Genomic DNA, 25,729 nt, shown 5'->3' with positions numbered 1-25,729 from the left:
TCCACGAAATCCACGAAAATTGATATCCAACGAATAATAACGAATCTATATAAAGGACAAAGGTGTTACGGAATAAAGACCACTTGACGAATATGGATAGAATTATGAACTGGCATTTAATATAAAATTAAAAAGATGCAACAAGAATGGTTGTGTAAAATGAAACTCTGGGTTGAAATATAGTATAATTTATAAGTATTTTGTATAAGATAAAATGTAAAAATTATAAAAATCATCGTAATTTAGTGGAAACAATTATTGTATCATTTGACTTATTTGAAGATCTTGTGTTGCAGATAATTTTTGTTGTTAAAGGTTTTAGATTACCTTTTAAGTATTCTATGATATAAGACCTAAATTGGTGCATATTGACTTATTCAGGACAATCATGACTAGTAATAGATGGAGTTTCGTCAATTTTACTCATTAAAAAAACTAATTTAAAATCCTGTTTGCTGTTCTCAATTTCTCTATATCTGTTACGTACAAATCAAGTGCATACTTTTGTACATACATATATATTCAACATCGTTTTACAAACATGAGCATGTGTTTACCTTTTAAAACAAAACAAAAAGTTAAGTATGAAATCGGAATAATAAGTAAATGTCTAAAATTTCATCTCTATTTATCTTTTACTTTAGCAAATGAAGTTAAGTTAAATTCATTAATTTATTATATTCATAATATATATAAACATGTTAATAGGGGCACTAGCTACGAGATATATATAAAAAAAAAAGTTTGATGTTTTTCTGTGCAATCAATAAATAAAGTGAAATAGTGAAGTAACAATTGCATCATGAGAAAATATCGATAATGTCATAATAAACATATATCGATTGTGCCAGGATAAATTATCGATTGTGTCAGGACAAACGTTTCGACTGAGTCCGAATAAAAATGTCGATAGTGCCATGATGAATATATCGATAGTGTAATCTTAAAAGTATCGATAGTGTCATTTTAAAACTTTCGATAGTGTCAGGATAAAAGTATCGATTGGTCAGAAAGAAGATCACAATCGTTTCATGATAAAAGTATTGATTGTGTCATGATCAAAATATCGATTGTGCCATGATTATAAAATTTTATCGATGGTCAAAATTTGTATTTTGATAAAAGCATTCGCTGTGGCAAAAATACGTCTTAAATATAAAACGCAAAACAAACTGATCATTAAATGTTATTGTCTAATCATAACAAAATCTACGTTTTATTTTTATTTTTAATTTATTATGAATGAATCTACTTAAACTAGGATAATACTTCCGATGGAATGGGCTCCATGATGATGAAACATAATTATGCGGAAATCCCCTTTTCATCAATCAATTAAGAAATCGTAGTTTCGTATTTGGTCACAAGTTGTTAGTTTATTTTTAGAAAAGACGGACTAGATATCAAATGACAATTACGTATTCTACTTAAAACTATTAAAAGCCCCAATTTCTTTTAGAAATATTATTACGTTTTACAGATGCAAGTGAAAAGGGTATATTTATCTCAACGAACGTGGAATCCTTTGATATTTGCTTTCTCTTCTCAGCTCTAGAACAGTATGTATAATATATTTTACACATCTAAAATATTGTAATATAATTTATTATGTATTACTCTCAATTATGAAAAAAATATATATTTGCGTCTTTGTTAAGATTTGTTTGCAGTCCTTGGGGATAGCTCGTTTAATTGTTGTGTTTTAATTAAGTTATTATGCGTGTTAACACAATATTGGTTTCTGAATCATATGGGAGTAACCATTTGATTTTAGGGGTTCGGAGGTATGATGGAAAATGTTGTCCTGCCTTTTTTAGTTGTAATTTCTGTCCTGTTTTCTAATTTTCAATCTATTTAGTCCTGCCTTTTTTTTTTCTTAATTCACATATATCATTTTGTTTAGTTTATCCTGACTTTTAGCCCCCCCACCCCCCCCCCCCCCCACCCCCACTAAAATCAAATGGAAGCTCCCCAACTATTGCCAAGCTTACTAATTGTGTTTGTATGGGTTTGTTCACAATTTTTTGTCAATTTAACGGAACTACAATCAACTGGCATACACAATGCAAGTTGGAGGTTTACGTAGCTCTAAAATAATCTTTAACCCGCCATTTTGATTGGAAAATGTCTGAACTAAGTCAGACATATGACCATAGTTTTCAGTCTAGCGTTTGATTCTGTAATTTTTAAAGGACCTTTTTCAATTAACATGTTTTTTAAATATTTTTATTTCATTAGCACATTTTCTTGTTTTATACTCGATTTTACGTCAGAGTACTAAAAATGTCCTGTATGATAATATAGCTTACTATGTGGAATGCGTTTTGCTCATTGTTGAAGGCCTCACTGTGCCGCCAAATAGTTGTTTACTTCTACGTCCACAAGTCTCTGGTGGGGAGTTCTCATTGTCAATCTGCAGGCAACAACGAGGGTTGTTTAACGACCTTGACAACACATACGGGTCTTGTACGGTCGGACATTGTCTATCATACAGCATCTTTTTATAATGATATAATCACGACGGATCTACTACTTTAAAATGATTGTATAATTTTGTTCATAACTTTACAGTTATAGTACTATAAATTTTAAGTCAATGACCTGCTTTTGTTTCGTAGTGTAGTGCTATAAAAGTACATTCAAATACAAAGTACTTCATTTCTACTAGATTTGATATACTTTACTTAGAGTGTAACTTGATTTTAAATGAACTAGACGAGTACAAAATAATGTTTGTACCTTGAATGCTTTATACATTAAAAGTTTTAAGGGAACGACCATTTAACTTAAAAAAAGGGGTGTTATGTTTTTGTTTAAAAAAAAATTGTTCTGATCCCCAATTTGATGGGGAAAAAATATTGTTGTCAAGCTGATGACAAAAAAAATTTCTGAATCCAGATTTTCCCCATACCTTTTGACTAAATCAGCGCAAAAAAAAAATCTGACTCAGAATAAAAAACCGTAACCCGCCTTAAAGTTAAATAGTTGCTCCCTAAACTGCATGTTACTCACAACCGGAAGTATACATCTAGTACTGTGAAATGTTAGTACTAAAATAGTTTTAAAATTTCGAAGTAATAAATGTCCTGAACATGCATGAGATATTGGACACTGGACGTTAAGCAATCAACAATCACCAATTAAAGTTATAGTTCTAAAAAATGGGAATAGGGAATATATCAAAGAGACAACAACCAGACCAAAAAGCAGAGAACAGCCAAAGGCCACCAATAGGTCTTCTAAAATTACTGCAACAATTTCTTAATTTTTCTTAATAAATATATTTTATAAAAAAATGAGGTGACGAATTGTCTTAGTCCAGAAATGTCCGAATCCCGAAATGTCCAAAATAGATGTCGAAATTTCTTGGACTTGGGTGCCGATTTGTATGGGTGCCGAAATGTCTTGTTACCGTCTCAGTATACATATCCTAACATCGATACCAATAATTGATATTGTAATATAATCTGCTTTATACTAGTTCGTATTCATAATTATTTCTAAACAAAAAGTCTTATTAAAACATATGTTAAAGATTTTTCTATTCAAAAACTATGTTTAGTCATTAGATTTTAAAATCAAGCATATTGCGGCACGATTTTGTCATGATAAAAGCATCCACTTTTCATTGTCTCTCATAAAAGTCAAACCAAATTGATCATTAAATTTAATTGTATTATCACAACAAAATCTACAAGGCAGCTTCCGAAAGATATCTTCCGAAGAGGATGTTGACTTTCGTGACAATTTGCTTTAGTAAAATTTTGTCAGATGTTCAGACAGGATATATTTCTATATTTAATATAGAAATATATCCTGTCTGAATTTGGTAATCAAATTTGTATTACAAATCGTAGTTTTGTAATTTTGCTCATTGTTGACGACCGTTGGTGACCTATAGTTATAAGCGTCTTCCATTCGGCAATCATCGGTAGAATCCGCTGCTCTCCTTAGATGAGGGTACGGAATCGGCCGAGTTGCGACGAATGAAGCGTCTTCGTCCTTTATATTACTATCTAGGCTGATATGCATAAAATCGACAAAATTAAGAAATCTAATCGTAGTACTAATTTATCGTTGCGCATGTAGAAAATCCGTCCGTTCGGAACAAATCTTAACTGAAGTAGTTTAATGCATACGGACTAAAGAGCAGAAAACAGCCGAAGGCCACCAATAGGTCTACAACCCAGCGAGAAAATGACCATCATACCACTTCTCCCTATTAGCCACGCAATAAAGTTGAGTATAATGTCCGGGTGTCATTCCGTCTGTCCATAGCTCCGTCCGAGAAATGGGCGAAAAAAGGGGGGGGGGGGTATTGTAAGCTCACAAAGGTATTTTACATGCGAAATTTATGAAAGAAATTATTCAATATTTGGACTTAACCTTGATAATATTGAGATGTAAAGCATGTAAGTAACTTTTACATCTACCCTGAAGCCACTTCCTGTTTGCCGATAGCTTGATTTATTACAACAATCATTACACAAAGAAAATATTTTTCAAAGTTTTCTAGGCTTCCATGAAAGGGAATGATATACTAATTAAAACCCAACACCTGATGGTAATGCATGTCCAAAGACAGCTAGGAATCTATTTAGCTGTCAGACTACCAATTCACCCACTCAAAACAGGGGCGGATGCAGGAATTTTCGAAAGGGGGGGTGCTAACCCAGGGCACCCAGGGCAAAAGGGGGGGGGTGCAAAACATATGTCCCGATACAAATGCATTGATCGGCAAACATAAAGGGGGGTGCGCACCCCCGGAACCCCCCCCCCCCCCTGGATCCGCCACTGCTCAAAATTAGAACATAGTAAAAGTAGCCCTTCCCTGACAACAATCTCCCATACAGACAGAGTTATCGTCCTTTGAAAGGACGATAACTCTGTCAGGACGATAACTCTGTCTGTATGGGAGATTGCCCTGACAAAGCAATAGTGGTTTTGAAGTCATTGTTTACTTACCTTACCTCACAACCAAATCTGATGAAATGAAACTTTTGGTAAAAGAGAATTATCTGTAACCCAATTTGAGACCAAATTTACTTGTCCAGATTTTTGCATTAAAAATTCAGAATTAATGCGCTCAATAGTTTTATATATCTCGAAAATTCTTTTAAACAGTAAGTACTAGTAAATAAAATTGAGAACGGAAATGGGGAATGTGTCAAAGAAACAACAACCCGACCATAGAGCAGACAACAGCCGAAGGCCACAATGGGTCTTCAATGCAGCGAGAAAATCCCGCACCCGAAGGCGTCCTTAAGCTAGCCCCTAAACAAATATGTATACTAGTTCAGTGATAATGGACGTCATACTTAACTCCGAAATATACACAAGACACTAAAATAGCATATATATATATATATGAAAAAGTTAAGTAAAGTCCGTATGCTGGTATATATATATATATATATATATATATATATATAACGAGGCATTGGTTCCACTTGTCCTTTATCTGTTTGGCTGCTACAAGGGTGATTCACATACCTAGAGAGAACCACCCTATTCGGCGTTTCAGAATTAATGTATTCTTAGTAATATTTTCAAAATCGTACACCAAAACGTTGTGATTGGTTAAAAACGTTAAAATAATCGAAATTCAACCAATGACGTAACGTTATTGTCATTTTGGGTACGCGTCAATACGATACCAATCCAACACTACAATAAGACGACTTTAGGAGAAACATATCATACAGTATAAAACTGTTGATATACATGTAACTCTTATTTATACTTAAAATTATTACGTATCATTATTGTCATACGTTTATGTCAGTCTTATATAGGATTGTCTCAAAATAGAGGGGTCTGATCCCACTTGTTGTTTTTAAGAATCCTGTATACGTCTTATCAATGTAATGCTATAATAGCGCTTGTACTTTTACATGTCCCGTCCGACTTTGTTTCCCGTTGTCACACAAAATTATTTGACTTTCACGTGTCGTGCTTACTTAAAATCGGTCAAATCCCGGATCACGCTTTCATCCCAATGAGGGGGTTCTGATCCTGGATCCCGCTTACTGTTTTGTCAGATTCCCGTATCCCGCTTACAATATGCACGTAAGCAATTGTCATTTTTTTGTAATTTCCCGTGTCACGCTTAGACCCCAATCAGACCCACGAGTGAGACCCACCCACCATATACCGTTTGATTTGTATGAAAATAATTATTTGCGGCGTGGTTAATTTGAAACAGTTTTTTCATCACATATACCAGGCGCGGATCCAGAGGGGGGTGGGGGGTGTTCCGGGGGTTGGAACCCCCTTTTTTTGGACGATCAATGCATTTGAATGGGGACATGTAATTGGAACCCCCACTTTGTCCTGGGTTAGGACCCCCCCCCCCCCCCCCTTTTTAAAATGTTTGGATCCGCCCCAGTATACGCCACGGGACGTTAAAACCAACAAAACATTGATACATGTAAATTGCTGACTTACATCCTATAAACATGACATTGTCATAAGAAGTCATTTTCCAAGTTCATTGGTATGCATATCGCAAACCAAAAAAATCGTCTGTTTCAAAACCAATAACGGAAAAATGTAACGATAAGCTTTCCGTAAATTCTTCCTTTCTCAGATTAAATCAAACGTTGATAAACAAAGCCCGTATTGCTTGAGAAAACAAATAATCATGAATTATAGTATCAAAAATAATTCCGGAAGTTGTCTTAATATCAAAAGCATTGACACATCTTTTCGTGTAGTTTTATGCATTCAAAATAGGTAGACAAATAAAAGTTAACGCTCCAATAACTTGTAAGCTTATTAAAATTCATAGACATATTGATATTAACGTAAGATCTCGCTGAAACGCGACTTTGGGTTTTACGACATCAAAGTTTCAATCGTTGTCCTCTGAATCATTGTGTAAGAAAACAAAACTGACGTGTCAGGTGTTTCTGGAAAAAAACCAATTCATGCGAAACATACGAAAATAAAACTTTAAGAAGTCAAAATCTGGCGCTTGATGGCCGCAATAGAACTGCATAAGTTATACTGCCTGCATGACTGATTATGATGGTGTAAATTAAGTTTTAGTGCAATTAATCTATTCATTGTGTCACAGGATACAAGTGAAAACCCTCGGAGAATGATACTCTCTTACAAACCAAACATCAACCTGACCAATCAGGACAATTAAGACGAGGTGCATATAATAAGCCAATCAGAACAATTGAGACAACGAGATAATTGTGCTCTGACCAGGTTTCTGTTTTACCAAAGGTGATAAGTACGAGTTATCTCCCTTCATGTTAAGTGGTGCAAATTATTTCTCTTACTTTTTGGCAAATATATTATGATGAAGGAACGCAAAGATAAATTCGCCGTTTAAAACTAACATTTTCATAATTCATTAAAATTTTGATTTTTGATTTTAGGGTTTCGTTATTTTCAAAGTAATACGTATTTCACGTCACTTGAATAGTCCCTGGTTAAATTTTATTTTATTGCTTAAAGAGTGAATTAAAAAAGAACACACAAAATCGTAAACAAACCTGTAGTCCAAATATCGTCGTAAAGACCTTTAAATAACTTGAACATCTGTCAAATTATGTGATAAACGGCGGAGATGATGGTGTAAATACAAGCGTTAAATGTGCAAAATGATGATTTCGTGACTCGCTAAAGTTGTGAGTTTTGATAATTTATCCTATCTATTTATGTATATTATCAGTAAACTAAAGTATATAACTGATGGACGCAAAAAAACACGTGAATTTTGTATAAGTTTTTAACGTCTTTGTACGTTCTGAGACGCAATAGTTATAGCTATTTTGAAATTTTAATCTATTTCAACTCTTGACTAACTATATTTGGTTCAAAAAGATTTTACTTTTAATTAATCTCTCTCTCTCTCTCTCTCTCTCTCTCTCTCTCTCTCTCTCTCTCTCTCTCTCTCTCTCTCTCTCTCTCTCTCTCTCTCTCTCTCTCTCTCTCTCTCTTAATAAATTAGTCTGAACCACACAGTTTACAGGAATATTTTCATTTGATATATAGCAGTTTGACAAACACTCATTTTGATCATTAAGAAGCTTGATTTCGCCTTGATTACAACGTTCAGCTGATTTTTAAAGAGTTAACTCCCTCATTCGTCTCAACTCGGCCGATTCAGAGAGTAGCGGATTCTACCGAGGATTGCCGAATGTTAACTCCCTTAGGCGTCATGTAACATCTGAAGACCAAGTATTTAGAACGGCCCTAATTCTATCTCTTTCCATCAAAACATTTTATATATTGCCATGTGAGAATTTTTTCCAAATTTTGTTCGCTTCTCATTGCATATATATACTCTATAGTGTGAAACCCTTTGCATATTCATTGTATGAGGATCTGAATAGGGATCTCAGAATAGAGAATAATGGGCTGGATAAATGTGCAAACATTGTATGAGGATCTGAATAGGGATCTCAGAATAGAGAATAATGGGCTGGATAAATGTGCAAACATTGTATGAGGATCTGCATAGGGATCTCAGAATAGAGAATAATGGGCCGGATAAATGTGCAGACAAATAAGAAGAACACGTGTCAAACAATTAGGAATAGAGAATAGAGTAGAGAACATATACAGAATAAAGAAAAATGACCTAGAAATTTGAAAAATACAGAAATGAAACACCCCATTCAGACCCTTTTCCATGCATTAACATTTATGTAGCAACTAAAAAAGACTGGCTCCCCTCCTTTATCTTCCTGGATCTGGGAGATATAAGACAATATAGGTAACTCAGTTATCCGTATGTTACAAGGGACATAACCCGCCATCAAACATTTATATATCAACTAAAAAAGACTGGCTCCCCTCCTTTATCTTCCTGGATCTGGGAGAAAAAAGACAATATGGGTAACTCAGTTATCCGTATGTTACAAGGGACAGAACCCGCCATCAAACATTTACATAGCAACTAAAAAAGACTGGCTCCCCTCCTTTATCTTCCTGGATCTGGGAGATATAAGACAATATAGGTAACTCAGTTATCCGTATGTTACAAGGGACATAACCCGCCATCAAACATTTATATATCAACTAAAAAAGACTGGCTCCCCTCCTTTATCTTCCTGAATCTGGGAGATATAAGACAATATGGGTAACTCAGTTATCCGTATGTTACAAGGGACAGAACCCGCCATCAAACATTTATATAACAACTAAAAAAGACTGGCTCCCCTCCTTTATCTTCCTGGATCTGGGAGACATAAGACAATATGGGTAACTCAGTTATCCGTATGTTACAAGGGACAGAACCCGCCATCAAACATTTATATATCAACTAAAAAAGACTGGCTCCCCTCCTTTATCTTCCTGAATCTGGGAGATATAAGACAATATGGGTAACTCAGTTATCCGTATATTACAAGGGACAGAACCCGCCATCAAACATTTACATAGCAACTTAAAAAGACTGGCTCCCCTCCTTTATCTTCCTGAATCTGGGAGATATAAGACAATATGGGTAACTCAGTTACCCGTATGTTACAAGGGACAGAACCCGCCATCAAACATTTATGTAGCAACTAAAAAAGACTGGCTCACCTCCTTTATCTTCCTGGATCTGGGAGATATAAGACAATATGGGTAACTCAGTTATCCGTATGTTACAAGGGACAGAACCCGCCATCAAACATTTATGTAGCAACTAAAAAAGACTGGCTCCCCTCCTTTATCTTCCTGGATCTGGGAGATATAAGACAATATGGGTAACTCAGTTATCCGTATATTACAAGTGACAGAACCCGCCATCAAACATTTACATAGCAACTAAAAAAGACTGGCTTCCCTCCTTTATCTTCCTGAATCTGGGAGATATAAGACAATATGGGTAACTCAGTTACCCGTATGTTACAAGGGACAGAACCCGCCATCAAACATTTATGTAGCAACTAAAAAAGACTGGCTACCCTCCTTTATCTTCCTGGATCTGGGAGATATAAGACAATATGGATAACTCAGTTATTCGTATGTTACAAGGGATATTTAATGGGACTTCCATGTGGCCGACAGTTTAAGTTTGATATATTTTCATCATTTTTACTCTAGGATTAACCAATTTTAATCGATGTTTTCGATGAGACACCCTAGTCCTACAACCTTTTTGAAAATTCTGTGCCGCCACTAGCCTGACGTAATTCGCCGTTTCAGTATCTAAAGGATTGTGGGTAATTTCATAAAAACACCAAAATGAAAATTATGTCACATCGTTAGTTGAATTTGCCTTTTTTTTTTTTACTTTGTAGGCCAATCACAACGCTTTGGTGTGCGCTTCTGTTAAAGTATTACTCATAATTCATCAGATTCCTCATAAAACCATGAATTTTATCACGCTTCAACTTCGAACGCAAACCAAGAAGAAATGTAGTCATTTGAAGATGAAGTAAATAAAAAATGAAATTAAAAAAAAATCAGATCCTTTACTAGTTAATGTATAAATTAATTTGTTATATTGTAGGTATGCTCAGGTTGAGGTATGTTGCTTCAAAAATGAAAAGACAAATTTTGGAAAGAAAATAGTAAACAAATTTCAACAATTGAACAATCCTTAAACATAGGCTATATAAAAATTAATAAATAAACAAAATTATGAACAATACTTAAAGTAATACTTTTGCAATCCTTTCCGGAATATATCATCCTTTTATCTTACATTGACCAATCAGAACACAACATCCTTATTTTTCAACCAATCAACGTTCGCGAATCAAATGATGGCTGAATGTTTTCTACTTAGACTACTTAAAATCTATGCAATTATCATTGATTGTATTCAAATAAAAGGGGAAATTATAACAAGGATAAGGTAGATTTCAACTGCCAGTGTAGATATTGGAAAGATATTGTGTGTAAAGGGAGAAATCCTTCAGAGCTGGAAAGGAGAACGATTTTAACTGCCAGAGTAGAGAGATCTCCGGTGTGAAGGGGGAAATCATTAACATTTTGAGAACTTGATTTCAACGTAAGTTGATTTTGTATCTAAATTTTTAAAATCTTTTTATCATAAACTAGTCTTCACCTGGAAAATATTATCTCTTTATTCCCCGACAATTTTTTTGTTAGTTTGTTAAGTTTTTCACACGTTAATAGTATGGTTAATCCATCATCATGATCATGTATTTGTTTGAATTTGAGGAGTAGTATCGGATCTTTGATCAAATCTTTGGTTTTTAATACTTAATAAAGCACTTGACAAAACAAATCGAAATTTTTACATAGATAATGAAATTAATCCGCTATGAAATAGGATAGTATTATTAAGATGATCCTCAATGAAACGAGCGTTAACAATGAAGATAGGGAACTCTTAAGGCATGGTGTATTTCAATAATTATTGTGAGACTTTTTCCTTTTAAGAATTTATATATTTATTCTATAGTTTATTTTAGTGCTTATGTTGTCCAACATCTTTTTAAAACATAAAAAAGATTTTTTTTATGCCCCACCTACGATAGTAGAGGGGCATTATGTTTTCTGGTCTGTGCGTCCGTTCGTTCGTTCGTCCGTTCGTTCGTTCGTCCGTCTGTCCCGCTTCAGGTTAAAGTTTTTGGTCAAGGTAGTTTTTGATGATGTTGAAGTCCAATCGACTTCAAACTTAGTATACATGTTCCCTATGATATGATATTTTTAATTTTAATGCCAAATTAGAGGGTTTACCCCAATTTCACGGTCCACTGAACATAGAAAATTATAGTGCGAGTGGGGCATTCGTGTACTGAGGACACATTCTTGTTTATTTATAAACTTAAGTTTGTTTATCTTTTATGTGATGCTGATTATAATTTTGTATGTTTTTCTAAAGATTGGTTGATTTCTTAAAGAAGCGTCAGTGCGAAACGGCTATACATCTTTGACAATCTAATTAAAAACCGATCTCTCATCGCTCCTGTTTCTGATATGTCGCGATCGGTTTTTAATTAGATTGCATCTTTGATAGACATCTATAACAAAAATAAATTAGTTTAACATGTTTAAATCATAAAGACAATGGACAATGCAAAGATTTTTTCAATCAAATGTTTTTTTTTGCTTTTGATCATGTTGTACTTTGAAATATCTTTTAGTCACGTTCAATTAGCGTGATTCTTGTGTAACTGCAAAGTAAATAGTTCTTCTTATAAAGACGATAAACATTTTTTTATTGGAAATTGGCATACAACTGTATGCATTTTCAAGTTTAGATCATACATGAGTGTTCTATTTGTGAGTGTGTTTTCTTCCTAAACGGTGAATTGGTTTGGTAAAAAGTTGTCTTGACGCAAATCAAATTGAATTAAGAAGACATATCTCCTCTAAAAAATTATGACCAGATGCACACTTCACTTTATAACTGTCCGACTAGCACGCTACCTTTTCACCTTCCGATGAACACCCTATTATTGACCCAGGCCGGAAGTAATAGCGAGACATTTATTTAGATATAAATGTAGCGATAACACTCCCATACTTCCCACCGGAAATGTTAATTTAATCATAGAAGTGGTCCACCGCTTATTCATAAAATGACGTGAATCAGTATACAGAAAATGTCAAAAAAAATAAATATCAATTAAATGTTATAAATACTGTCTTGTAAATATGAAAATATCACAAACAAGTATGAATAAAACGCAATGAATAAGTAGCTCTTTACGCCCTCTTATGTTGTTTATTACGTGCCGTTTCAGAATCTAATGCATCCTGGGTAATATTTTCAAAAGTGAACACCAAAACCACAGGCGCTTGGGTATATGATACAGATTTTTTTATTTTTTTTTTATGATTAAAATATTCAATTTTTTATATTTATAATACATATCTATCACTTCTGTGCATGTCTCACCTAGTTTCGAGTGATTTAAACGACCCAGAGAAAATACCCAATTTTACTATTATCCATACTAAGAAATGTTTCTTAGTATGGATAGTAAAATTGGGTATTTTCTCTCACCTAGTTTCGAGTGATTTAAACGACCCAGAGAAAATACCCAATTTTACTATCCATACTAAGAAATGTTTCTTAGTATGGATAGTAAAATTGGGTATTTTCTCTCTTAGTATGGATAGTAAAATTGGGTATTTTCTCTCTTAGTATGGATAGTAAAATTGGGTATTTTCTTTGGGTCGTTTAAATCACTCGAAACTAGGTGAGACATGCACAGAAGTGATAGATATGTATTATAAATATAGAAAATTGAATATTTTAATCATTAAAAAAAAAAAAAAAAAAAAAAAATCTGTATCATATACCCAAGCGCCTGTGACCAAAACGTCATGATAAGCAAATGTTTTGGCTTTGATTGTTCTATTCGGTCCTTGCAGGAATGACAAATTTGATAGTTTGTAGAGTCGGCACAAGACCCTCAACCACCTTGTATATCAGGACCAGACGGAGGCTGGGTCTTCTTTTTAGCGTCTAAATTTCTAGCTAACGTCTCATGTTGGTTATGGGTCCTGTTTCACGATTTCTGCATTTCCCTTTCATGCCTCTGTTTTGTATTTGTTCTTATTTGTCAATATCTCCTTTCATATTGGTTCCAGGTGGTTGTGCCATATTCCATTGTTGATCTTACGATGGATATGTTAGCGGTTTTGCATGCTTCTGAAACATTCCTTAAGTTCCTCCTAAGGGAGTCTAAGGTGGCGTGGGTTTTCTTGCTAATGTTGGTTATGTGGATACTCCATTTCAGGTCTTTTGATATTTTGAGTCCTAGATATGGGTTGACTTGAACCTCTTTTAAGATGTGTTTAATTAGCACATAGAATTTGTCTGTTTTTTTAAGTTGTCCCAAATCTGATTCGTATCAAAATAAGTTTTAATAAAACGTTGTAATTCATATGAATAAAACATCGTAACAAATTATAAATGAAATGTCCCCAAATCAGCATAATTTAACATCGTAAATAATTTATATTTTATTTATTTGATATTTGCAAAAATGTGCAAATATAAGGGGTACCGAACAGTTTGCCAAAATATTTACTTTGACCTGTTGACAAAAAGATTTGAAAAAAAAATTAAAAAATAAACCATACGATTTCAAATTTACAATTTCATTTAATGCATTGCAGGTTTTTCTTTTCTCTTTGTTGTGTTTTGTTTACTGTTTATCTTTCACCTTTTTAGCCAAGGCGTTTTCAGTTTATTTTCGACTAATAAGTTTTGTTTATGTGTTACATATTTGATTTTCGTTCATTTTTTTACATAAATAAGGCCGTTAGTTTTCTCGTTTGAATTGTTTTACATTGTCTTATCGGGGCCTTTTATAGCTGACTATGCGGTATGGGCTTTGCTCATTGTTGAAGGCCGTACGGTGACCTATAGTTGTTTTAATGTCTGTGTCATTTTGGTCTTTTATGGATAGTTGTCTCATTGGCAATCATACCACATCTTCTTTTTTATATTGAATGTCGTTTTGTTATTTTTCGCCTCTCTCTTTGAAAAATATACAATACAGTGAAACCTGACCTGACTTTCGGGACTTGAGATTTTGTTCGGTTTTGGCAGGTATTCGATTTCACTAGGTTCACAATGCATAAAATGTGATATGATTGGTCTTCAGAACAAGTTTGGATTAGACAGGTTTCCGGTTTATTCAGGGTTCGGTTTAATCAGGTTTCACTATATATACTTGGAAATAGTGGTGTATCAATGACCCTAAGCTTACAAGGTAGCTCTTCGTCCTAGAAATGACTTTCTAAATAAATACAATGTGTTTTAGATTTTTTTGTAGGTATTTAAAAATCTTTGTGGAAAAAAGTACTGTCAAACATGCTTAAAATCGTTCATTTTTTGTACATGAATTAGGTCGTTAGTTTTCAAGTTTGAGTTATTTTACATTTTTCATTTCGGGACCTTCTGGCTGACTATACGGTATGGGTTTTGCTTATTGCTGAAGGCCGTACGGTAACCTATAGTTGTTAATTTCTTTGTCATTTGATCTCTTGTGGAGTGTTGTTTCATTGGCAATCATACCACATCTTCTTTTTCATATTAAAAAATAAAATAAAAATAACAGACTAAATATTACAATTACTGTGAATCATCGAAAGAATCATAAAACAATGCTCAAAACTATTTTTAAGAATCCTCCAATTGTTATAGTCTGGTTTATTCTACTAGAGACTTTAATATTTGTTTTTTTTAATCTGTCTCGTTTTTGTGTATGTCAATCTTCTTCCAAATTTGAATTATGATTTCTTTCCCATGTGTGCTGTAGGCTGCAGTCTTGTACTTGACTGCTCCATAGGCTTACATTCAAAACAGCTGATCTTGGAAAATAAAAAAAAATAAAAGAAGAATAAAGTTAAGTTACCCTGAAGTCAATTTTTTTTTCTAAGGCCGCACCACATCCAGTAAACACGATATCCTTGCACTTAACTTGCGTGTTATACCACAAAAGATGCAAGATTTTTTTAAATAAAAAATAAACTTTTAATCAAACAGAAAAAATTTAGTCCAGAGAAAAACATCAGAAAAAAATGGATTTTTTTTCACTCCATGTTTTTCATGCACCGGAAACTGGAACTGAAATACAAGATTGGTACCTCTAATTTTGGTATTGAAAATAACTAGAATAATAACGAGTCTTTATTTCCTGTCCAACAATTTCCGAATTTACGTCAATAGTTTGATTTTGTGAAAAAAAGACTGATAATAACTACTTATTTTCTAAATATCACTTTATTATGTTATTTTAGCTCTTATTATAAGTCATAATTATATGTAAAACAGATAATAATGATAGGCCAATCAGGACAATAAAGACAACGAGGTGCATATAATAAGCCAATCAGAACAATTAAGACAACGATGTGCGATAAGCGTGTCCTATAGCAAAAGTGATAATGTATAGTGTTAAATCAATTAAAAATGTCGGAAGTGCACATTACACCCGGTATGGGTATACTGTTGAATCAATAGACCACTTTCGAGTTCATCCGTCACCGGAAAAAACTCGTCAATTATACGCGCCTTTATGACGTCATATACCAGATAGAGGGGGTCGCCTGTATCCCTGCACTATTTACGTTCATCAAGCGTCTTGGTGATCGTGATTGTGCAGGATAAACTAGAAATAATGGTTGTTCTGTAGGTACTTAATGACAATTCCCTAATGACATCAATGCTGATTGTCAATTTTGATAATTCAATTTGTCGTATAATTCGTACAATATAGAATTATAGTGAGTTTGGTTATACCGTTGAATGAGTTACGTAAGGCAAAAGTGCAATTTATACCTGATTTGAATGAACAATTCAGTGGTTGTCGTTTGTTTATGTGTTACATTTTTTTTCTATCAACTTTTGTACATAAATTAGGCTGTTAGTTTTCTCGTCTGAATTGTTTAACATTGTAATTTCGGGGCCTTTTATAGCTGACTATGCGGTATGGGCTTGGCTCATTGTGGAAGGTCGTGCGGTGACCTATATTTGATGATTTCTGTGTTATTTTGGTCTCTTGTGGAGAGTTGTCTCATTGACAATCATACCACATCTTATTTTTTAACATTAAATCAAAAACATATGACGAAAGTGAAAATTATGTTGGGATTTGGCATACCTTTGAATCAATTACATATGACAAAAAAATCATATTACACCGGTTTTAGTATCCGTTAAATCGATAAAATATGGAGAAAGTGCAAGTTGTACTGGGTTTGGAAATACCGTTGAATTAATAAAGTATGACGAAAGTTTTTATTACTTTACGAAATGATATCGTCTACGCTGTTTTGAAAATGATTATATCAATAATATGTTCATTATTATAGAATTAACTGTTTATAAAACTTTGAATTTTTTGAAATTCTTAGGATTTTCTAACCTAGGAATAGATTATATATAAAGCTGTATTTGGCAAAGCCATTACGTATTTTGGGTCATCACTGCTCTTCAACATGTTCAAGTTCGTACTTTATTTGGCTATTTTAACTTTTTTGATTCGAGCGTCACTGACGAATTTTTTTAATAGACGAAACGCGCGTCTGGCAAACGACTTTTTTCAGCCTGTTATCTATGATGAGGTTATTGACTTCCGAATATTGAGATATTCTAATCCAAGCCATACTGTTATATTACTATTACAGTGAAACCTGACTAAACCGAACCCTTTCGGGACTCGAGATTTTGTTCGGTTTTGGCAGGTATTCGGTTTGATCAGGTTCACAATGCATAAAATGTGATATGATTGGTCTTCAGAACAAGTTCGGTTTATTCAGGGTTCGGTTTTATCAGGTTTCACTGTATAACCTATGTTGTGAAGTACATTTCTCAAATAATTTAAGATACTGCAGTTATTCATACCAGTGTGAAAAAGATAAACAGATAAATATTAAAAAGTTAACTTCCTCAATAAATATTTTGAGACAAACGTAATGAAATATATTATAATAAAGTAATGGTGAATGTTTATCATCAGCCAATCAAAATTACCACATTTTCCTGTCATCCAATCAAAATTACCTCATATTATGTATACGCCAATCAAAACTACTGCATACAAACTGTCATCGCAGAGAAAAGATGATATGAAAAGGGAAAGCATATTTCAAATAAACCACCATCTAGTACAACACGTATAGCATATCTAATAAAGGATAATTACGCTTTCCTCAAGAGTAAGTCAAAGATGTTTTTATTTCATTTTATGTCTATTCTAGGTAGAATAACACACCATGAATAAGACATCTCCCCTCAAAATGAATCTATCCACGACGGCACTTTCAATCGTTTAGACGGAATTTTCTGGATGGATTGTTCGATAGGGGCGTACTTTGGGGAACAAAATATAAATGATTATGAATACTGGAGCGTTGAAATGTAATATAAAAACGAAGCAGGTTTTGTCAAGATTTTTTTTTCATTTTATGTTTATTTTAGGTGAAATAAGACACTTTAAATGAACATTTCTCCTCAAAATGAATCTATCTAAGAATAAATTATCCACGATTTAGACATTATCTTTTCATTTTCTTTTTCTTTTAGACAGAATAAGACACAATGAATAGGACATCTCCCTTCAAAATGAATATATCTACGACGCCACTGGCTATGGTTAAGACGGACAACACAGCAGATATGGTAAGCGTTGCCAAGGAGATGCACTGGTATAGCAGCGTGGTCTTTGGTACTTTCTTTGTGGTAGTTGGTCTAATCGGGAATATGCTCTCCATGATTATATGGAACCGGAAGTCGCTTAGGTCATCAACCGGAACTTACCTGATAGCACAAGCGGCAGCGGACATGAGTGTCCTTATCTTTTTCTTCTTCACCGACTCATTAGCAATGATGGACCCAGATATCAAGAGAGATGACTCTTATGGAATGTTCTATTCTTACGTAGGATATCCTATATTTTACTTGGCGATTATCATCAGTATATGGATGACCGTTGGCGTCACTGTGGACAGATATATACAAGTTTGTTGGATCAGTTACTCAAAAGTAAGTGTCAGCACACGCCTTGCATTTGTGTTATTGTTTAAAATATAAAATATCCTTTAAATGTAAATATTCGTATATAACTGTAGTATTTTGAGTGTTACGTTCGTAAAACTTAGTACACACTCAAAACTCATGACTAAGGCCGAACAAAAAAGTATAAGTGATTAGTATTTCAATAACATTGCGATAAAAGCGGTAAACGTAGGCAGTTGGATTTTATTATTTCATGTATATTGGTAGACCTCTATCTTTCTCACAATTTACTAAAACAGTGCCAATAAAATTTAAGGCTTACACATTTTTTTTCAAGTGTAATGAGGACAAAGTACGATAACGGGTCCTTTTTGCCTTGTTCTTCATTGAAATTCAACCTTTAGATTTAAAAGTTATATTTTTTAATTTGGTAAAATTAAGAAAAAAGAAAACCAAAATAAAGGAATTAAAAAAAAAAAAAAAACCAACAAAAACATAAAACTCACGGATTTATATAATTTATCCTGTCATGGTTTATGCAATAATAAAGTCAAAATTAAAACATTGTTTTATACGTTTTGATAAAAATGCCATAGCAATTCTGTTTTTTTCTTGGAAATATGGAATGCAAAAAGTTAAAAGCAGCGTTATTTCAAAGCAAACTACACCTTCCATTCACATATAGTTTAATTACTAATAGGTAACATTGGCCAACTGACAAAAGGCCATCTGGTTGTCAAAATTATGCATTTTTGACTCATTATTCGTAGAATATGTAAATTATTGCTATAATTGGACAGTTTTTTGTTGTTGTCAGCGAATGGAATTTATCATGAACTGATTTATTTGTAGTCGATGTGTAACCACAAGAGATCGTTATCTGGCATAGGAATCATAAGCTTGCTCTGTTTCATCATAAACATTCCTCACTTCTTCACATACGAACCAGTTCACGAACGTAACGCAACAGATGATTCGTTTGTAATGACAGAATTCGGCAAAGGACACGGAAGTCAGAGCTATGAATTCTGGGTACACTGCATGTTCCTTGTTCTGGTACCCTGGGTTACAATCTTCTGTTTGAATTTGATGATCATAAAACAGGTTCTGAAAACCGGCGCTAAAATGAGTGACAGGAAAAGTGTCTACGCCAAGGAGAAAACCAAGAGGGCTGAGAACCAGTTAACGACCTTGCTTCTAACAGTGACCTTCACCTTTCTTGTCCTCATAGCATTGCAGTGTATCACTCAATGTTTCTTCATGATGAAGCCGAAGACGGTGAGTATTAAGTTACCCAATATTTCATTCCTTTTATTTTGTTTCACCACGGTAGGTTCCGATCACATTAGATTCGCATTGATTAGTCAAGATCCTAGTCGATTTTTCCCGATAATGCCCGAACACATACTTTTCGTCCCGATTAGTTCCGATTCAACTCGATCCATATCGAAATACACCTAGATATTTGTTTTTCTTTATTTGAGAGTACAACAATAAAATTTTACATTTTTCGATTTCACTTGTGTAAACAGCATACTAGTATTTAATTACGAATAAAGTTCTGTTATCATGCTCGCCCGCATTCGTCACAACTCGGCCGATTCTGTACCTCATCTAACGAGAGTAGCGGAGTCAACCGAGGATTGCAGATTGGCTCGTCTGAAGTCGTCATTAAAAAACATTGATTCTTTGGACACAGTCCCAATTGTCATTGTACGGGACTACAAATATTAACCAAATCATTTACAATGACAATTTTCTTCCCCTGAATCCGAAAAAACGAATGATTTAGACACCAAGCTAAAAAAAAGTTTAAATATTTGAACTGCTCTTAAAATTGACCTGTCTACCATATCTTTTTAGGTAAACTTTGAGCTTGTAAACGAGGCTTTTGCTGTTGCAAAACTGGGTGTGATCATCAACTCCTCAATCAACTTTTTCTTATACTGCCTCAGTGGACGCCGTTTCCGGAAGGAACTCTTCAGCATTATGGGATGGCAATTTAACTTCGGCGATCACAGCGACCTTTCGTCAGACAGAAGCGGATCAGGATCGGAAACGAAAACTTCAGCAATGTGAGGTTCCCCCTGTACGGTATAAATATATACCTTGCAGTCTTACTTGAAAACCGTAGACCGTTTTTCAAGTCTTGTTGTTTTAATTTCATTATGATGCGCATTTTTGTACCACGAGGAAGAAAAATTATGTCGTACATGTATAAACAAAGTGACTATTTGTTCATGAATTGGTATCATGTATTGTTTTTGTAAAAATTCGTAACATTTTTCACAGGATATATGCTATCAAATTTTCACAATACTCAAAACAAATAGGGAGGTAGATCGCGTATTTGAGGATTAGAAGAATTTAGCTTAAAAGGAGACGGAGGTGAGACAAACTTGAGATATGATCAGGAAAGAGAGAAAAGAGAGATGTAAAGAAGTCTTAGATATTATTTTTTCGTTATGGAATAATTTGGTTTTTTATTGGCAGTCCGATCTTTCATTATTTCTTTTAAAAATTATTTCACTACTTTTATATTTTCATTTCTGTATATTGTTGAAGACCGTATGTTACCTTTAGATATATAATTTTTGTAAGTTTCGTCGTTAGGTCGCTGTCTCATTGCCATTCTCTCCTTGTTGTGTTTTTATTCATATAAAATGTAGACAGTGTGATAGGAATGCCCTAAAATTGAGAAAATATTTAACCCGAATAATCTAGCCCTTATATTCACATCACTACTAACCGCGAGAGGGCGCTATATAGACAAGATTAAGTAAATTTGGTCTGCTTCTATTACAATAATTAAATTTACTAGTATTTGTAAGGTCAAAAATTAGATCAATCTGAAACATAATTATGCTATGTAAAATGATGTTGTCAGTGTATCATTATCAGTTATAAGGAATAGGATGGGATCTCCATTTTTGTATTTTTTTTAATGTTTAGACTATTGCTTCTATTCTTTTGTCCTTCATTATTAATTTTTTCATGTGTCCATTATTGCATTATTCACAGTCTTTATATTTTACCATCTTCTTTTCTAATTCTTCATATTTTGCCTATTTGTTTTTTTGTTTTTTTTTTTTTTTTTAAATATTTCGCCCTTAATTTGTTTTCGATTGTGTAAAATCCATTCAGACCCTCATTTCAAAATAACAAACTTTTTAAAAGATTTACAAACTAGTATACAAATTAAGTAACCAAAGCAGCTGGAAAAAAGCAAGGGTCTGCGTGCTTGTTTTCGAGATATAAGCAAATGAAAATTTGGCGGGAAATAATTCTCTTTGGACCTTTTTACATTTAACATTGGCACATTTTTTTCTTTCAAAACGATCCAAAAAGAACAAGGATTTGATAAAATTACATTATTAACTATATGTAATCAAACTATGATAAGAAAAGTAGGGATTTGTGCGCACAATTTTTAATGACACTACATAGATAAGACCAGAGGATTCCGAAAATCTGGCAAAAAATTCAAAACCAAGACGGTACCGAAAATTCTTAACTGATCAAAATGTTTTGTTTCTTGTCGTCTTTGAACATCACCAGAGCAAATGGAAACATTTATAGAGGTCTATTTTATTCGTATAAAGAACGGACTGTCTGCAGAAAGCTTTTGATATAATTTATTTAGCTAGGGACCGACATCAAACCCTTTGAGTTTACATTTATTATTTTCAAAGGTGCGAGGCGAACTACATGTCTATACAAAAACACAATTGTGTGTTTAGTTGAAATAATCTGTACAAACAGATATCGGATAAACTTTTTCAGACAGTCCGTTTCCAAGACCATTTTCTAACAATCCTATAACAAGCGAGTTATGATGTCGAATGAGACAACTATCTACCCAACATAGGCAAAATTACGTAATACGAAAACAACTAGAGGTCAACGTATAGCATTCAACAATCAGCAAAATTAAAAGTCTGATTTATGTTCAAAATAACGAAAAACAAATATGAATACTGCGGATTCGTTATTACACGTGATGTGCAGTTAGCCAATCAAAATAACGTATTATAATGAAACATACATTTAATGTCATTATTATTCGTTGGATACTAATTTTCTTTGTGGACTTGTATGTAAAGATAGGAAAAACTACGAAATAAAATTTACACGAAAATGCAAGTTTTTCTAAATCCACGAAAATTGATACACACGAAAATAAATGAATGCACAGTATGATAAAAAGCGACTATAACAGAATATGAAGCATGAGCTCCTTACCACTAAAAATCAGGCTTTTTCCAAATACCATCTGATAAACATGTCGTAAAGCATTATACTGTTTATTGGAACACGTGTTTGTATCACGTGGTTTGCATACTTTAAAAACAGGAAGATTGTTATGAAAGCCCGGTCTGTAAATGTTTAGATGGGATTGTTAAGCAGCTCGAGGTTCTTATACTGTATTTAACAATATGCAAAACAAGGGGCCTGATATATAATGTTCCAAGCAAGAACGAAAAACAACTTATGATAGACATTGAGCAATTGCAGCCCATGAAACATATAGGCTTCTAAACCACTAAAATACATGCTTTATTTTCGATAAATGATCAAATTACACGAAGTGCTATCAATTTGTAATTTTAGCTTTTAAGTTATCCTAGTAACATTATTAGGAACATATGCAAAAGAAGCATTAAGCATTTACACTCTTTAGTGGAACACATGTTTTTCAATTTTACCAACAGGATCATTGTAATTATAGTTCGGTCCCTATATTTTTTTTAATACATAAAAAAAAATATAGCAGGGATTACTCATGACTACCTAAAATATCCATGGAAACAATGATGGCGTAAATACTCGTATGTTACAAGGGGGACAATCATCCTAAATCTTTCAACAAGACCACCCGAGCATGTGGTTCTTAAAAAAATACCGAATAACGTAATCGAATTGGGTATATAAAAAAACACAATAGCACCCTATCGTTTTACAAAAACAAACTGATGTTCAGCGCGAATAATTTATTTAAAAAAAGGCAGACTACCTTCAATAGTTATGCTATATTCCACAAGAAATTGTTCATTAATTGAACCACTATTTAAGTTTCACCTTCAATTGTTAATCCACTGAACCATTATTTAAATACAGTGAAACCTGATTAAACCGAACCCTGAATAAACCGGAAACCTGTCGAATCCAAACTTGTTCTGAAGACCAATCATATCACATTATATGCATTGTGAACCTGATGAAACCGAAAACCTGCCAAAACCGAACAACATCTCTTGTCCCGAAAGGGTTCGGTTTAGTCAGGTTTCACTGTACTTATATTTTATGTACATCACTTGTTATTGCATACAGTTGTATTTTTTTTGTTGTTAAAAAATAAAGCACTTGTGATTTCATAAGTATGTGTTGTTTCATTCCTGTGTATAGTCGAAGCCAATTGCAATAAACAGCTGCGCCATGAGCGCATGATACGCCAGTCGCTTATAAAGAAAAAAGTTCAATTCCTTCTCAGTGTCATATCAGAAGTTCATAAAACTAAAGGGAAGTTATCTTGATAGATATAAACCTGTCACCAAAGTTTTATGATAAGTTCTTAAAGCATCGCTGAAAACTGGAAAATCACCTTTTTTCATAAATTAAAATTACATAACTCCGAAACGTAAACTCTAAAATTCATAAAAGCCAAAAGGGAGCTCATGTCAATATATTTAGACAATTCACAAAAGTTTCCTGCAAGTTGGTGATAGTGTTTTTGAGGTATCGTCGAGATGTGACTACGGACGGCAGAAAACGGTATATCACAATATGTCTCGTAAACGGGCGTATTAAAACATAACAAAACCAAAACAAGAAAATCTGAATTTCCGGTGTTTTATCTACAATTTGTTTGAAAAGAAACTTCATATATGATATGAAATTTTGGTTTCAATAACGTAATTTAAGTAAAATTATCGAAAACAAACGAAATAAAAACAAAAAACCAAACACAGAAATCAACTGGAAAAACCAACATAAAATGGACATAAAAAAGAAGGAATAAGAACAAATTAGAATGGTAAAAAGGACATAATCAGCTAAAAAATACATATTAGAAACGAATAAACCTTTACAAGGCAAACCAATCAAAATAACCTATAAAAAATACCCACCCAAACTAACTTGCTTACCAATATTTGTAAAATTAAGTACTGCTCCTTCCAACCTATCATAGTTACTTCCGGGATCAACATGGTGTCAAGTTTTTCAAGTGTTTCTTTTGACGTATACAAGTGTTGATCTTCTTAATGTATCTCAAAAGCATTAAGATGAATCATTATAATTTACAGTGCGTAAATTTTGTTTTTACAAGACGTAAATTCTGTTTTTACAGGAGGTTGATTCTGTTTTTACAGTGCGTAAATTCTGTTTTTACAGGGCGAAAATTGTGTTTACACATTAAAACCAACCCTTGGATTATAAGGGGAAAGGTCTTGCAAGCGATTCGCTTTTCTCAGAAACTAAAAGACTATGGACAATCTTACTGTTCTGACACCAAAATGAAAATAATGTTCCAAGGCTGTAAAGAAATTATTTTAGTATACACTTTTGAAAACATTACCCAGAATGCATTATATTCTGAAATCGTTAATTACCTAAAGACAGTTCGTATCCTTTCGTGGTTTGTCGGAAAAATTACAAAAAACATACTAGTATTTAAATTCCCTTTTATCACAATTTGATTCAGGTTCGCTGTTATATTGTTTGGTAGGTTAACTGATTGTTGGAGGTTTATGTCCCATTTTACACTACTGGCTATATCGTGTTGACCGGTTTTTATTTATGAAGGATGGCATATTATTTGCCAGGAGTTAGAGAACCACCAACCTTTGGCAGGAAGAACTGGCAAGGCTGAAGCCTAGTGTTGATAGCATAGTGACATAGGATAAGAACAATCGGCCATCAAGCACTCATTAATTTTTGACAATTTTGCCTGTTATGTTTGTCAGTTTTGAACACACCGTTGTCAATACAGTGAAACCTGATTAAACCGAACCCTGAATAAACCGGAAACCTGTCGAATCCAAACTTGTTCTGAAGACCAATCATATCACATTTTATGCATTGTGAACCTGATGAAACCGAATACCTGCCAAAACCGAACAAAATCTCAAGTCCCGAAAGGGTTCGGTTTAGTTTCACTGTATAATGAAATTCTATGTTACTGTCATATAAGTGGTGTTTAGCTTTACAATGTTGTAGATAAGGAAATGCCTGTACCAAGTCAGTACCATAGGTTTGAATTAGCCGTTTCAGAATCTAAAGGACTATGGGTAATTTCATTGTTCGTACCCCAAAATGAAAATAACGTCA

The 25,729-nt window shown here is 33.6% G+C and overlaps 1 protein-coding gene across 12 annotated transcripts; it reads left to right on the top strand.

The window, feature by feature from the left end:
* The first annotated feature begins 1,151 nt into the window (after positions 1-1,151).
* LOC139494678 (probable G-protein coupled receptor 139) lies at positions 1,152-23,778 on the top strand. Of its 12 annotated transcripts, none has more exons than XR_011657112.1 (7): positions 1,464-1,559; positions 10,460-10,475; positions 10,786-10,963; positions 17,969-18,427; positions 19,253-19,678; positions 20,264-23,472; positions 23,684-23,778. XR_011657112.1 is itself a non-coding variant. In XM_071282844.1 (6 exons), the coding sequence occupies exons 4-6, from the start codon at positions 17,984-17,986 to the stop codon at positions 20,477-20,479; spliced, it is 1,086 nt and encodes a 361-aa protein (XP_071138945.1). In that variant the 5' UTR covers positions 1,464-1,559; positions 10,460-10,475; positions 10,786-10,963; positions 17,969-17,983; the 3' UTR covers positions 20,480-23,778. The 12 variants fall into 12 exon arrangements, 7 of the variants coding, with proteins under 7 accessions (XP_071138942.1, XP_071138943.1, XP_071138946.1 ...); XR_011657114.1 differs by having other exon boundaries at positions 1,478-1,559; positions 17,973-18,427; XR_011657111.1 differs by having other exon boundaries at positions 1,364-1,559; positions 10,460-10,963.
* Positions 23,779-25,729: the final 1,951 nt, after the last annotated feature.

Source organism: Mytilus edulis, chromosome 11 (genome assembly GCF_963676685.1).
Source record: "Mytilus edulis chromosome 11, xbMytEdul2.2, whole genome shotgun sequence".
In the NCBI taxonomy this organism is placed as follows: Eukaryota; Metazoa; Mollusca; class Bivalvia; order Mytilida; family Mytilidae; genus Mytilus; species Mytilus edulis.
This window is presented reverse-complemented; position numbering and strand designations above follow the sequence as displayed.

Coding starts and splice junctions, on each gene's coding strand:
- LOC139494678 (XM_071282841.1), top strand. CDS start 17,984: ATGAATAGGACATCTCCCTTCAAAATGAATATATCTACGACGCCACTG. Junction 18,428..19,252: donor GTTGGATCAGTTACTCAAAA/GTAAGTGTCAGC, acceptor ATTTATTTGTAG/TCGATGTGTAACCACAAGAG. Junction 19,679..20,263: donor TCATGATGAAGCCGAAGACG/GTGAGTATTAAG, acceptor ATATCTTTTTAG/GTAAACTTTGAGCTTGTAAA.